The 16,462-nt window shown below is 39.5% G+C and overlaps 1 protein-coding gene across 2 annotated transcripts; it reads right to left on the bottom strand.

The window, feature by feature from the left end:
- Window positions 1-322: 322 nt before the first annotated feature.
- On the bottom strand, window positions 323-16,447 carry PRPSAP2 (phosphoribosyl pyrophosphate synthetase-associated protein 2). 2 transcript variants are annotated; one of them, XM_010570391.1, is made up of 12 exons: window positions 16,327-16,447; window positions 13,759-13,878; window positions 13,013-13,163; window positions 11,805-11,857; window positions 11,614-11,680; window positions 10,427-10,599; window positions 9,339-9,454; window positions 5,738-5,793; window positions 3,202-3,350; window positions 2,374-2,444; window positions 1,512-1,658; window positions 323-1,000 (listed from the first exon to the last, which is right to left on the bottom strand). In XM_010570391.1, the coding sequence occupies exons 3-12, from the start codon at window positions 13,129-13,131 to the stop codon at window positions 842-844; spliced, it is 1,110 nt and encodes a 369-aa protein (XP_010568693.1). In that variant the 5' UTR covers window positions 13,132-13,163; window positions 13,759-13,878; window positions 16,327-16,447; the 3' UTR covers window positions 323-841. The 2 variants fall into 2 exon arrangements, with proteins under 2 accessions (XP_010568693.1, XP_010568694.1); XM_010570392.1 differs by lacking the exon at window positions 13,759-13,878 and having other exon boundaries at window positions 16,327-16,435.
- Window positions 16,448-16,462: the final 15 nt, after the last annotated feature.

Genomic DNA, 16,462 nt, shown 5'->3' with positions numbered 1-16,462 from the left:
CACGGTTAATGGTTGGACTCGATCTTGAAGGTCTTTTCCAACCTAAATGATTCTGTAAGACAGGTTGAAAAATGACAACAAGTATCAGTATTAGGGAAAAGCAGCCTCTCCTCCTCATTTGCAGGTGTTTGGCTACAACAAGCAAAACGCACGTTACTCCCCTTACTGCCAAGAAGCCTGAATCCCGTTCATATTCCACAGTAACACGTTGGCATAAAAGAATCAATTAACTTCTTGATTTCTTTCAGTAACATAATACCTACAAATCATTTTTAAGTGGACACACTTTAGAAGACAAGTTACTAGTACATGAACATTTTTAGAAAGCTCACACAAAACAAGTCTTTATTCTTTGTTGCAGAAAATAAATACAGGTGCATATTTCATATGCTTTTCTATAAAAGCACTCCTACAAAATCACTTAACTGCATACAACAATACAACCTTTTTGGCTTTTAAAATGCAAATATTATACAGTCACTTCATTTTATTATCTTTTAAAGCACTTGTAGCAAGCAGCTTTGGAAAAGGAATGCTTAATTTAGAAGCCAAATTCTTGCCTCAAGTGTTTTCTGGGTTTTTTTCCATCATGTATATAGTGCAACTAACCTAAAAGCAACTAGAACAGTTTTTTTTAAAATGTTTATTTCCCACCCACCCCCAAAAAAACCAACCCTGCAAAGGAAAAAAAAAAAAAAGCTCTTAAAAACTGTTCTACCTTGATACTTAAACCAAGAGAAAATAAAAAGTGGCTCAAATATTAAGGTAAGCATGATGCTTCACAGCTCATTATCTGTTCACTTCCAGTTTGGCCTGGGGTGTTTCTTTAAAATAAGAAGCATTAATCATCCAGTCCTATATTTCTGAAAAGGTACGACATTGACTCCCCATTATGGATCCTGCGAATGGCTTCTGAGAGGATCATGCTGATATCCACAGTCTTGATTTTAGGGCACTGGAGTTTTTGTATTTCATGTGGAATTGTGTTTGTAACAACCACCTACAGAAAGAAAAAAATCATCAGAAAGACGTTAACTCCATTACGTTTTCCACCTCCCATATTAGAACTGCGAAAGGGAATGTCCACCCACCAGACCCCTGCTGATGAAAATAAGATTTTACATTACTGTCAGGGTCAAAATCTTAGGAAGACCCATGGATTGCTACAGGATTGCATGTATCCATGGATACTAAAGGCACTGTCCTTCCTTCCTTTCATTCTGCCATGCAGGTCCAAAGTAAGGTACAAAAATATCCCCCGCACTGATGGGAAAAGTCTGCTAATACTGCCAGTCCATCATCTCACTACTTCCCTAGTTTCCCACTGCTATAGTTTAAGGAGGCTTAGATGCTAATATTCTAGCACACAACTCCATGGTAAGAAAGCCTGAACCCAGAAACCTCCCAGCTAAATTCTTAATGCCAGTATATTTTAAGAATCAAATCAGGAGAAAATTGCTTGCTTAAAAAACCCAAAATCATTTGATCAGAAATTCAGAATCCATGCTTACTTCATCGATTGCAGATTCCTCTATCAGTCTGGGAGCATCTGAAGATAACAGGCCATGTGTGGCCATTACAAAGATCTTGTAAGCCCCCCTTTCCTTGAGGGTCTCTGCTGCGGCAAGAAAGCTGTCAACGTCATCTATGATGTCATCCTGTCAAAATAAGATTGAGTCAGTGAAGATTCACCATGTCCTCAGACAGATCAACACAGCACACCCAGATTGACATTACATCTTCTTCAAGTATAACAGTTTACGGCCAACACAAAACAGCCATTTTTATTGATGCTGTTCTTCAGACACCTGAGCTAGATGGTGAGGGCCAAAGAACAGAAAAGCAGAGTGTCCAAAACTACTGCAACATCAAGGGGCAGAGGGATTGCTCCATGAGGGGAAGAGGGAAAAGCCCAGACAACTGACATTCATTCAAAAACCAAACTAACAGGAAATTGGCCTTTCCCATGACAAGCCCAGAGATTACACTCTGCTTCAGAGAAACCGTAAGATGGCATCATCTCTACTTCACTGGCATTTCCAAACTCACAGAACAGAAACATGGTGATTTTCCCCTAATCTGATGTATAAGCACCACCTGAAACTCCTCACCTTCAGGCAAGCACTTGAACAGAAATTTATCTGGCCTGTCCATAGAAACAAGGTCCAAATGCTGCTTTTCAGCACAGATCTCTTCATAGTTCACATGGTCACCTTCAGTAAGTGTGCAGAATACTGCCTCATGGTGTAAGTGCAGTATCAAAAGTCCACCATCAACCAAAGTTTAGTTGCTGATACAGCAGAATATCTACTTGATTTCTGCAACTTTAACATGTTTAATATAATTTATCAGAAGTGATGGCATCTTACTTACCACGATAATAGCTATTCTTCCTCCTACATCTCCAACAACTGTGATGGGTGGTTTTTCCTTGGGAATCAGCACTAATTAATGGCAATTTTTTTTAGATGGGTAGAAAGGAGAAAGAAAGAGAAAAGCTTATACAATTTACTTCAAGTGTGGAAATGTCTGCTTTGCATGGGTCACCACTGTTATAGAGAGAAATGCAGCAACAATTATTTCAACCATCACACCATTACTGGGGAAAACACAGCAGGATTTTAATACATAGATGATTTTTTTAAGCTTAGCCAAAGCATTAACTACATTCATTTACACCCAAATTCTTAACCGATTCAATTAATTCTTAATTTTAGTACAGAGAATAGAGTGGCTTGCAGACACAACCAGTTCAATCACCCTACTGAGATCCAATGAAGTCTTGCTCGCGCAGCTATAGATCACATCCACATTCAGCAAGGTTACTCTGTAAAGGCCCGTGACATTACACAGCTACGCACAAAACCAGTGTCAGCTCAGCTTATTAGCTCTGTGTCCCAGAAAAACTCCAACAGGAAAAATAAATGGCAAAAAAGCCAGGCCTCTCTGCCAGCAGCTCTTCTGACTACCCATAATGACACAGCCCCTCCCCTACACAGGGCACAGACCTCACATACAGCCTCGCACTAAAACCATGGAGAAAGAGCATCAAAAAGGAATCTTTTTTCTCCCTACTAAGAAAGAAGTAATCTTCTTTCCCCCTAAAGAACCACTCCTCTTTGATGGTCCATCACTGCCAGCCCCATTCCCCAAACCCACAAAAAACAATAGGTGAACACTTTTACACACAAACTTACTTACTGGGTATCTCCAAACTGGGATGAATAGCAGCTACATTTTTGGCTGTAGGTGGTGAGTGTCGACCATCCACCATGTCAGACTCAGCATCTTGAGCTTCCCCATGAATCACAGCAATTCCCAACCGTAAGCGCTCAGCAAATGACTGTGCCCTGCAGGGAAAGGGTTAAAAAAAACAGAAATACATTAAATTTAAAATTATTTACATGCATACAATCCTAATCTATTTCCATTTTATTTTTAACGTTTCAGAGGAAAAATGGAATGATCCTAAAATTTTAGGAAAACACATAGAAGAAAGCCCTTGCCCCTTAGTATCTTGTTTTCACCAGGCTTGTGAGAGTCAGAATAACCTTGCAAGTACTGATACTGCCCTTGAAGCAGCAGGATAAATGCTGCAAGTCACATAATTCTGATTACTTCCTTTGCCCAACAGTCAAAAAAAACATTTCCTTGCCTTCAGCATTCTTGAAATCCCATGCTTTAGCAGGTCTCATCTAACCAACCAAGAATAGCCTAGATGTCTGGATTGTCTACATTTAATAGGAAATAAATATTCACATGAAAACAGAAAACAAGTGTTCACCTATTTATTTTTAGCAAGATTTGCACTAAGTAAAGACAATATTCCTGACCTTCTGACACATGACCTTAGATATCCTACAGAAAAGAGAATCCAGATGAACATTTTGCCTGACAAACCACACCTCAAAAGTTAAACAGCCCAGATTTTTTACAAGCTTACAAAAACCTCCTTCACCATGCAATATTTTTTCAACTAAAATTAGAAATTTATGTAAAGAAGTATAAGGTTAGCTGGGGGAGTGGGGAAAGCAGAGTCAGGAAAATAGGAATTTCACAGACAGTGCTTATATCCCAGATACTGGAAGCAGCAAGTGAAAATTAGCAGATTCATCCTACATTACCTTGCATACCCAAGAGTTTGGTATCTAGCCTAAACCCATGATCTAGTATCCTTCTGGTGAAAGTGAGCCTGGCAGGTTGAGAGTGAGTCACTTTGTTCTAACATTAGCATCTAAGACCTGTGGCCTGAATCACCTCCTTTACGCTTAAGCCTTGTTTCACTATCCAAACAACTCAAAGTCCACAGAATAATTTGCCCATCGTAATGCTCAGTTAATTAAAAACAAAGAATCTTCTGCCCTGTGGTTATCATACAGTGAGGACATTTTTTCAAGTGGTTAACTACAGATAAATTATGGTTTCAAACATATTTATCTTAAGAGTTATGACGAAGGCATAATCCTATCAACAAAATCATAGTAATTACTCTAAAATGCAATATTAAACTGAATAAAGTTCAAAGTAACAGTAAAATGAGTTATTCATTTTCCAGTGAGCTCAGAAACCACAGAAACATTCTCAACTTCATCAAGTGAAGGTTCTCTTTCACAGTAAGCATTCATCTGAAAAGTGTTTTTCTTGATTAGGCTGACACATTCAATCACCCTTTTCCAAATACAATGTACCTCCCCAAATACTGCTCTTAAATGCTCACATGTACATATGAAGAAGCTAAACAATACAGCTCTGGGGTCCTCTCCTACACAGATCGGTTACCTGTGCAACTTATCTGTCTGATCAGTTAAAGGTATGTGTAGACTACTTGCTGGCATGCACAATTACTTGATGAGCATGAAAACAAATGCCTGCCTACACCCAAGAGGGAATACTGACACCAAGTAAAAGAAACAGTCAAAGACAAGCAAATGTAAAATAACTGGCCAAAACAGAAGAAATCACATACAAATTACTCCTGGAAAACAAAGATGATGAAAGATGAAAGTTGTTCCCCTCACTACACTTCTACAAACAGAAGTATTTCTGATTTGCTGTATAAAATAACAAAAACCTTTCCTACAAAGAGTATCATGATTCCTTGGCATGAAAGTCTAGATAACTTTTCAACAAACTATTGGCTTGTCACCACAGCGAATACAGTATCTCTTAAACCATTGTCCAACTCTTACACCACCTGCTGAGAGCAGTGTAATTCCAAAGAGTTTAGGAATAGTCAACCAAAAAATCTTCATGGGTTAAGAACAGTTGTTCAGCCAACAAGGACTTCAAAATCAAAATCATCTCAAACGTCAAATCGTGTTTCACCATACTAGTTGGTAAGCCATCTGTATTTAGGATCTGATCAACCATGTTCTAAGTTATGACCATGTTAAGCAATTACTCTGGATTAATAGCATTATACTTCCAGCCATTTTAATTAATTTACAGCAGGAAATTTATAATGAAAATGCACACAAATATAATACAATTAAATACCTTCTTTATCCTAAGCACTGTACTGACCTACCTCATCCTTTTGTTTGTTTGTTTTTTACTCTCCTTAGATTTATTATGATTACAGCAATGATGTAAAAACTACACATCTGACAAAGTAGAATTGGGAGGGATTTGAAGGCTGCATCTTCTAATCATTGGATATCTGTCCTTCACTTGATCCTAAGAACAAAATCACAATAGAGATTTCCTGCTCTAACACAAGAGAGCAGATCTTACCCACCTCTTTGCAGACGCAGGTGATTTGGCCACAATTACAGCATTCCTGTAGTCTGGTATCTGTAGTAAATAACAGATAGCAATGTCTACTTCATATCTTCAGACAAATTTTAACTCAGTAAGAATCAGAGAACTTTATTTTGCCAGAAGAATTTTAAGCATCGAACATTTTACCTAACATAAGAAAGCAACCTCAAGAATCCATGGTACATGATCAAAGTTCACAGCTCAGTAAAAACAGGTATTTAGAAAATTCAGATATTAACTTAAAACTGTACCTTTCATAAACACCATGTTACATTACAGATTACACAAAAGTAACTGCTTTAGAAGAACACCAGGGCTACATGGACAAGTGTTAAAAGAAACAGGAAACCATGAAAATTGAAGTTTCCTGTTCAACTTAATTTGTCTTGTGCATGCACACAGCAGTCTTTAATCACTTGAAAACATAGCATTTTATCTACTTCCTATTGTTTTTCAGTGTACACCAAAAAAAGTAACACCTCTCTGTCTCTCCATCACATCATACTGACTCTTTATATGGATGATCAAAAGGGATAAAAATTCCGCATTCACTGCACTGATCCTGGAGTCACAGTCTAATATTGCTGCAAACTGTCTTCTATGCAGATCAGCACTAGAGGATGCAAATGCCAACAGCAGCAAAGTGTATGGCCAAGAAGTCTGGGCTTCATTTCAAGGTCTGATGGGTACTTCAGTCAGTCTTCACAAGCACAGTCTACTCCAAAGTTTGCTGCCGCTGCCCTGCCCCACTCTCATACTGGCCTTTCACTCCCGACTCCTCCTCTTCATTTAGCCAGCATTTTAGTCCCCATCTCTCCAAAGTTTCTTATCCTCGTCTCCATTTTCCCTACAAACAGCAACTCCACATTAGACTGGTCTTTCCCTGTCCAGAACTTCTTGAGCATTCTGCCATTCGCACTCCCAGCCCTCCTTTCTGACAGCAATCTATACTCCCTCTAATGTCTGATCTTACCCCCTTCCTTGCAAACTCAGCATTTTCCTTCACTGTGCTGCCCTGGGACGATCTGTCTGCCACAGAGAGCAGCATACAGAGAACCTGTCCTTCCATCAGTTGCTGTAACAATAGTCCACAGCCACTCTCAGCTTCAACAGCTAGCAAAGTCCTACAGAGCAGATTCAATCCTCGAATCCCAGTGTTCAGGGACAGGAGACACTTTACTAAATACGTGCAAATTGATCTGTTACAGTTGTAATTTCACAAATTCGGAGGGGTGATACCCTGACATCCAGTTCATTGCCTTGCTGCCAGAGGTCAAATACCAGTTCCAGAGCATGGAAATACTGGGGTTTTTTTCCCCAAACACAAGCAAGGTAAGTTCTTCTATAATCTTATCCTCAAACATACAAACCACACTGGCTGAATATTTCCAAAAGCACTCTAGCTAGGAAAGGCATGGGAAAGAAAAAATTAAGTTCTGAATTTGGGCATGGGCCTAACCAACTGAAAACAAGAGCTTTCCTGAGGACTTGTCAGGCAACATTAATAATCCGCAATGCTACTAACTCCACCTATAATACTGGGAATTCAGCATGTTCTGTCCTTTATAAACACTTAGTTATACAACAGGCTACAAAGATTAACATGATGGAAGGTATGGACAAGGCAGGGCCTGCCACTTGACATAATAAAGGCTTTGATCTTGTTCAGACATCATTGCCTCATTTTTCCCCTGCCAAATTATCAAATTTGTTCTCAGCTCTTTAAAAATGAAGTCAGAAAGCCAGAAATGTCATCCAAAACATAGTAAGTCATCAACAACTCCTCGTAACAAAGAGCTACGTCACTCTAAGATTAACATGTACGCATAGGAAAGAGAAGACACTGAGTATTGAACATTTGCTAAGCATACAAAGGAAAATCACCAAATTATTTCTATACCACATTAATTTCACTGATTGGACTGTCTTCATCCCAGAACACCAAGTAATTCTCTCCACACCTATGCGTAAATTCCCAACAAGGAACAACTACAAGCCCTCATCCTCTTAACTTTCAGTTAAATGCTTAAGTGACCTCCGTTCTTATCAAGATCGGCTCTATTTCATGCTACTCAATACACCCCATCACAACTCCCATTTGAAACATTTTTCATGCTTTGGCATTCACGATGCAGGATATCTGGCAAGCTGTTGCCACCATGAACTTGAGATGAATACTAAATTCTTCCTGAGCAGCACTGGATGAAACTTTTAAGAAAAGATACTATAAATGACCTGGCTGGTGAAGGTACTTGCCAATATAGATCCCATGTGATCAGACACATTCAGTTAACTCTAGTTTTAGCAAGTCATCTCAAGGACAAGCAGAGGAATGAAGAAATGAAAAACTGAAAGTATCTTTTTAAACCTCTCTACACATACTTCAGCAGATCTCAACAAATAATCATTTGTTAGACTGCACAGCAGTGCCAGACTCAAAGCTGCAACAATTCTTTGTAAACCATCAAGAGCTCATGTACCAAAATGCGCTTCAAAACTAAACCAGGAACATGATGTTATCGACCATAATCCATACATTCAAGCAACATATAAAGGCATAACTTGCCCTGTGTCTGCGTATTTGGTTTTCCACTTTTTTTTTCCTTTTTTTAAACTTATGAAGTGCTTACAATGTGCAATGCTTCTTCCCTGGTATACAAGATGAAGGACTGTGGCAAAGCCAGAGCCTGGAATTTTGTTCTAACATCCTCTTTGACTCTAGTACCAAATCAACTGATCACGACAGATTCAAATGGTAACTGATTCCCTAAACAGATTTTAACACTGTCATAACAAAATCATGTCAGTTTGGGTTTTGGTTTTTTTTTTTTTTTTAAATTGAGGCATTCATATCTCTTATAAAGAAATAGCTTGGATATAAAAGTAAGAGTGAGCTAAACCTTTCCTCTCACCAGGAAGAAAGCATTTGCTTTATTCCAAATTACAATTAGTCAGAGGCATACTATGCATCTTATACCTACAATTATCATTCATACAATTTGTACGTATGAATCTACCAGGAGCACTTCTCAAAGCACTTATAAGATGGAGAAATGGACGCAAAGAACATCAGAAGTTAAGCCCCTCAAGTCAAGGCATGCTGAACAAACAGCAGGTGAAGATTTCCACACAAGAAGTCATCTGTTCTTACTTTCAGAATAGAATCAATAGGCTCTCTCACTTAACCTCCAAAGTGTTTTCATAACGCAATATAAATTACACCTACACAAGCAGTCCATCCTATAAATGTCAAGGAAACTAGAAATAGGAAAGGAAGAGTGGATATCAAGTGCAAAAAGATCCTCTTTTTTTTAAATACTAGTTAGTGGAATATATCTAAGACAGAACAGTATCTCTGCATGGATAAAAAACCACCAGCTCTTCATGAAAGCAAAACTTAAGCCTGTGGGGAAGAAAAGAACCAACTGCCTCAACACCATTCCTTGCCCCAGCATGACCTTTCCCCCTTTAAAATTCTGTTTGAAGATTTAGTCTTTTCAGAGGAGTTTGCTTCAGAAGCCTTGAGACATGACAAAAAATAATTTAAAAAAGCAATGGTAATGGCAGGCATTCCTCACCTCTTCTTGGATGTACTGTAGTAAAAATGGAGACGCTCTCAAGTTATCAACTGGAATATTGAAGAAGCCCTGTATTTCCTTCTGATGTAAATCCATGGTAATAAGATGAGTTAGTCCTTTTTAAAAATAAATAAATAAATAAAAAGACATACAGAGAAGCACATCAAGAAAAGTAAGAGAGAACAACAGACACACTCTTTATTTCTCTATTAAGTTTCACTGAAGTTTGTCCAGAACAAAATCTCTAAGCTGCATTAGAACAAGAATACTATACTCAGTGAAAGTACATAGCATATTAACTATGTCCCTCTTAAGTACACCGGCATTATCATGTTTTGAGATTTCCACAGTGTCCTTTCAAAAAGAACCTCAGAACACTCTACATAATTGACTCAGTAGTGCCACACTGAGGCAGGTAAGATTTTTCTCAACAGATGACAAAATGGAAGCACTAATAAGATAAATTGTCCTATGCCCCATAGCAAGACCCCAGCACAGCTAATGTTAGAGTACTGAAATCCTGAAAAATGGGCCCAAATTCTAATCATCAAAACATTTCTCTCAAAATAAGAAACCAGATCACACTGTATTCATTGTAACTGCCCATTTTTCCCAGAGACAGGAGCAAAACAAAAGGAGCAGAAAAGGCTCTTATTGAAGGCTGTGAAAATGAATAATCTCATTATCCCACATCATCTCAAATGTAAAAGACAGACACAAAGCGTATTCATCCAACAGGTAAAAAACAGGGTAGAAATGACAAAACACAACTGTTCAAGAGTGTTAGAAAGGCAAAGAACAGTATTATGAGAGATAGATATCATAGCCCAAAGCAGCAGAGTCCAGCAGACTCATTTTGCCAGCTCAATAGGACACAATGTAAAATGGCTGTTACAGGCTTGGGTTTTTTATGAACTCATCATTTGGAAACATTTCTAACTACATTCTCCTTCCTATATGGGTTTTAAATTCACAAAAAAAATGGCAGTTATTTTTAGACTCCCAACTTGTGCACAGACCTCTAAACCTGAAACCTGACAGCAAGAGCCCCCATTGCCCTGATTATTTCATACAACCTGAATTCTTACCAGCTTTGCACATCATTGAAGCCAGTAGTTTAGAGACAATGGAGCCCCTTTTCCTCATCTTGCACTGTTTGCTGTACGGGAAGTAAGGAATCACTCCAATAATGCTTTTGGCACAGGAGGTTTTACAAGCATACACCATGATCAGGAGTTCCATGATCGTAGTATTCACATCCCTGGAACGAGAAGCATCTAGTTCTGTATCTCATGCATAAAAATCCCATATTCAACACAATATTTATACCCACTCCAGGGATTTCACTCCAATGCAGTAGAAAGTATGGTGACTGAGCAATCTTCACTAAGAATCCAGCTGTGCACCTCAGGACAGCAAGTGCCCTGGACCCAACATTTTAATTCTTCATTAGAATTACACTTCATTTTTTTCTTCACTTGGCTATTTTGGGCAATTCAGCAGATTTTGTTATACCATTTTCAGGCTTTCAGTAATACAGCATGTTGCTGTACCAAAGCAGTCCACAATTTATCTTCAACATCTCCTTCTATTCTGCACAAACCAAAATATATGTATATTTTTTGATATAGATAAGCTTTTTTTTTAAAAAGAAGTTTCAGGCTTTAAGACATATTCCTCTATGCTAAATATTTAACAATTACCATCTATTTTCTGCCCTAAATGAAAATATTGAGAGGGTATCTTTTTAGATGAGAAATGGTCATCAACTAAGAGACCTACTATTTCTGTTGTCATTAAAAAAAAAGGTCTCAGCATTTGTAAAGTTCTTTTCACATTAAAAAAAAAAAAAAAAAAGTTGTTTTCTGAATCAGGGGACACACTGCCTAGGAAATGCTCCTCCTACATTTAGAACTTTGTAATGGTGCTGGAGACAGGGTAGCTGAAAAGGGAAGAATTTAAAGAGAATGACATAAGCAAAAGAACGCACTTAGCAAAAGAATGCAGAGACCCAGGGAAAAGTTTCATTGACATATTCACTGAAAATTAAAATAACAGAGGTTAGCTTATACTGAAGTCTTCTTTATGCACATATCAAGAAAACCCCAAAAACAGTAACAACAAAAAAAAACACAAAGAGAAGCCTCTATCTAGTTAATCTAAGCTTATTATAGTGTATCATACACATAAAATGCAAAGAAAAATTAAAATAGAAGCATTCCTATGGACAACTCATGTCAAAACGCTAGCACAGTGTCTTTAAACAGTTACTCACTTTGAAACTGTTTGGATGATAAATACATCCTTTCCTCTCACAGACTCCTGAATCTGCACTCTTGTTTCTGCCAAGAAGAGAAATATGTAATATTTGCAATAGCAAAACTCAGCAGAGTCTACGAAAAGGGTAGCCAATATATGCACATCATAGTTAGGTTAAGTTTCCAGTTTTGCCAATTAAATGCTCACCTCTGTTTGGCTCTTGATAAACCTGAACCTTCCCCATCTCAACGCCTAAGCGCCTGCAGGAGCAGAAAAAAGAAGTCGTCAATATGGGGAAAAGAAGGGCAAAACAAATGCAAAACCATACAATGCAATAGTTACTGAAAAGGCTATATTTCACAGGAGAAAACCAAGAAAAGAAAATCCCAAACCATAAAACCAGTAATTATAGTGGATATCTCTTAACAAAGCATCTACAATTTCCAGAAGCTGCACTGCAGGCTAAGCTAAACTAATTTTCAAGTCAAGCTCAGACGAACAAGCAGTGGAAAGAAAATAATGCTTGATTACTAAATCACGTAACAATTTCTCATTTTTCATATATATTTCTATATACATTCTATATATGTTGCCTTATATATATGTATATACACACAGCAACATACATATACACAATGCTTAAAAGACGACTTTAAAATCATTCTCTATAGAAAAAATGTCAATGTAGAGTAAATAGGAAATACTAGTGAGCTCTACTCAATGAATAACGGAAGACTAATGTCTGCTATATTTACTCCACTTCAGTATTAGCAGACCCTCATCACTAGAAAAAGGAGACAACCAAGTATGCTACGCACTTATGCCCAAGTCCTTGCCATGCATAACTTGAGTTCCTTTGCACTCTCCTTTCTCCTCCTATCTGTACCTAACTTTGGGTACATAAACCTCAGGAAGAAATCCATCATGTGCTATACTCCTGGTAATGTTGTGCATCCCAGTACCATTATAGTAGCATGGTAAAAATTTACTTAAGTCATAAAAGTTCTGCTGAAGTTATTTGTGCATTTAAAGCTAAAGAAATGTTGCCATCTAAAATATACAGCGAGTGGGACGGACGCAGCTTTGCTGTCTAAGAAAACTCCACTACAAGGAGAGTAAGAAAATTATAAAAACTTCTGCTATGATTATTTAACACTATCCAAACACTAATTTTCCCATGTGTTCTCTGTAACCTACTGCAGCCAATCACAACCTGCCACTGAACAATTTAAACACAAGTTATTTTGTTATTGATCTGTTGAAATACACTGTAATACAGTGCACTAGATGTTCTTGCAAACCGTGGCAGTTTTCCAACGTAACTTTCCCTAAACAGAGAAATCAGTCTTTACTAAAATAAGTCCCATCATAGTAACACCAAGATCCTAAGCTGCCCTGCAGGAAATTTTACTTACTCAGCAATCCTCTTCGATAGTTCCATGCATGACGAATTGGAATTAGCTGAAAACAGCACTAGTCCACCCTTGGTTATATTCATGATGGCCCCAATTTCAGTTGATGGCACACAAAACATCAAACCTAAGTTGTTTTTCCACTTCTAAAAGACTGTAAGAGATCAAAGGTCTGTTAAGGCCACAACATTAAAAACAAAAAAGAAACAAATTTTTTCTGTTTAGAAAGTGAGTTTCCTATAAGCCTGTATTTTCTAGCATTCTTAGTATTTGTTATCACCACTTCAACAGTACCAGCAATATACCCTTACAGAATGTTGTGACCCACAAGCCATACCATTTACTGACCTAGCTCAGCATACCTAACTAGAAGGCACAAAGAAGGGGAGCTCAGCCTGCCTTGCCTTCCTTCTCCTGCCCCCAAGCTTTACATACCCTCCAGCAGAATGCTTCCTTGCAGGCCTCCAAAGATACCCCCAGACAACTTCCTAACTTCAACAGTTTTTTTCTTGGGGTTTTTTTTCTTTTTTTAAATGTTTTCCTCAGGCTATCATCTAGTAACACAGATTCTCTCTTCCATCAGCTTGTCATGAGCAACATTTATTGACTTTTTCAAGATCACAAAGCCAGCGGGAGGTAGAACTGAGCTAAACAGAGCTCTTGGGTTCTGGCTCTGCTAAATTAGCTAGAAGAGTCTATTTCCATAGGTGCGTATCTTTCCATCACTTGGCAAAAAATCATAAACTTACAAATAAGGATGAAAGGTAAGGAAGAGTTCAATAAAGCTGGTAGGTGTAAATAATGACCTCTTGCACAATGCATCCACTTGGTGAAGCAGTTGTTATCATTCTTTGATACTAATATTTCTCCTGTGAAAACAGGAGAAAAATATCAAGAGGAAATCAATACAATTTTTTTTCCAAATAAAGGCACAAACCACTAATCCCAATGAGGATTTGATGGGATTCCATCTCGATACTTTTTATTCTTCTTTGTAACATGACATTTTCGTGACTTCTTCTACTATAACATTTTGTTCAAATAAAACAAAATAAATCACACTGACCAGCAGCCACTGATAAGACCAAAGTAGCATTCAACTCAAAAAGTCCTAGGCTACTGCACTTCACTTCTGCTGTATAAATAGTCCAATCCTTCATCATCCATTTCAGCATTATGTAGGGGACTAAAAATATCAAATACGAGTAGCATAATTCAAAACAAAACAAAAGTAAATAGAAGTTAGGATAAATTAATAACTTATTTCCTGGCAAACATCTCCCTGCTGAGAAACATAATTATCTAAGAGGCACACATAAGGTGTTCCAAAAAGCTGATGGTGTATCAACTATTAAGTACTCCAAAACAGCACCTAGAGGAAAAAGAACAGTTTTCATCTTAGAGGAACAGCTGGCTAATTCTATAAAGAAACTCATTCAGCCCACCTTTACAACTAGACATACTCCTGCTCAGTTTGACCTCGTCACAGAAACTGTACCTGATTTATTCTCAGTTAAAAGCCAAAGTCAAGTCAGGAACTTCCTAACAAAAATTTCTTCATGAAGCATCTATGCTGTGCTCAATTGCTGTGAATGAAAACCTGCCTGTCATCAAAACTTTCAAACTGTGCAGAAAGAGAGCACAAATAGCGACAACTTCAGCAACAGAATTTGAACACCTAGATGTTTTGACTCTACTAGAACCTGGTGCTCCCCCATATACCAGCAAAGCAAGACCCCACCCCTTTCAGCCTTTGCTTTCAGATGAGAAGGTAAAAAAAAAAATCATCGTAGAAGGCAGTATGGTTACAGACATGCAGTCTCAAGCTCAACTATATCCCTATAACCCTCCCCAACTAAGTACCCAAAAATTTAAGGGGAAACTTATTTCTTAGCTAGTGTTTCTTCCTTTGTTCTGCTGTACACTTACTCTCTGTAACTCCCAGCTGTCAACTAAGGGCCATCATTCATCAAATATTCATAATGGTGTTAAAGATACATCATAAATCCAACAAAGTGAGCATGTACTAGAAATGCTTTTAGGTCTCAAACATCACCTGAAAGCACCCTGCTTGTGTGATTAGATGGGAACAACATAGAGACAACTTTCAATGTTACTAAAAACATTCACATGGTGTTTTGAAGACACAGTTTTTTCCAATGTGTTACCTTCTTTGATCCACGGATTAGGGAAATGAGGAGTTAAGAGATCTGCTGAAAGACAAGAGTTGTTGGTTCCTGATTATTGTTCAGGGTGCATTTTACACCACAGTGAGATACTGACATATTCACAAGCAACACTGAACATATCTCTTCACATAACAACAGGTCAAGGACTTTCTTGGGGATGTACTTCAACAGCAACAAGTGGCCTACAGTGTGCGGGGGGGGGGGGGAAGTTGCATTTGTAGATGTATCAACCTTGAAACAGGTGTTGGGATGACAGAAAGCTCACAAAACTTTATTAGATGTGTAAAGACATGACTGCACAAGGGTACATGGGACTATAAACTCTCTGGCTTGAGGTGGACAAATCTTCCAAGCCTGCATTAAATTTGGGAGAACACACGCACCACAGAGTAGGCTGCAGCCCACAAACTCCTACCCTTTCTTTTGGGCTGCACACAATTACACAGAGACGCCATGATGAACACAACAATTACTGGACTGGGTACACATGACACCCTACTCCCACTGGCTTTACACCTCCAAGAACTGAGCATGTCCACACAGAAAGCAAGAGAGGCAGGAATAACTGTATGGGATAACGATGGTGCTAAAGAATTGATCCTCACGGGCTGGAGGGCAACTGAACCCTCTCGCCCATCTCCCCACGGGGAATTTCCCCGGCCCAGAAGGGCCCTCCACACTAACCTATCGCCCTGGGCTAGACGGCAGAGGGCAGACCCTTCCACCCCACACCTCCCTACAAGTCCTTCAGCTGCTCCAGGTGGGTTACACACGCCCTGGGAGGGGAAGCCCGCCCAGGCACCCCAGGGTACCTGAGGATCCCTTCCCTCCTCCCAGGGGAGAGGCCTGGGCACGCCGCCGCCCCCAACGTGGGAGCGAGCACACCGCTCCCCTTCACCTGTGGAGCTGGCGGACGGCGAGGAGCCCCCGGCAGCCCAGGAAAGGGGCCGCCCAGGAGAGCCCCCCCCCCCGGGCCCCTGAGGGGACGGCGACGAAGCCCGTTCCTCAGGCGGCGGAACCCCGTGTGGGGAAGGGGAGAGAGCGCTGGGGAAGGGGGATGTCCTGCCCTCACACAGCCGGCTGAAGTGGGCTGAGCGGGCGGGCGTGCCCCTTTCCTGAAGGCCTTACCTGCCGGCTCCGGCCCCCCGGCCCCGGGAGAAGGCAGCCCGGCCGGAGGGGAGGGGGAGAGGCAGAGGCAGCGGCGGAGCTCAGCCCCTCCGGTTGTCCGCTTGCAAGATGGCGGCGCCGCGCGAGGGGGGGGGGG

Source organism: Haliaeetus leucocephalus, unplaced genomic scaffold (assembly GCF_000737465.1).
Source record: "Haliaeetus leucocephalus isolate CR32 unplaced genomic scaffold, Haliaeetus_leucocephalus-4.0 Scaffold295, whole genome shotgun sequence".
In the NCBI taxonomy this organism is placed as follows: Eukaryota; Metazoa; Chordata; class Aves; order Accipitriformes; family Accipitridae; genus Haliaeetus; species Haliaeetus leucocephalus.
The sequence above is the reverse complement of the archived record's forward strand: the minus strand, read 5'-3'. Positions and strand labels throughout refer to the sequence as shown.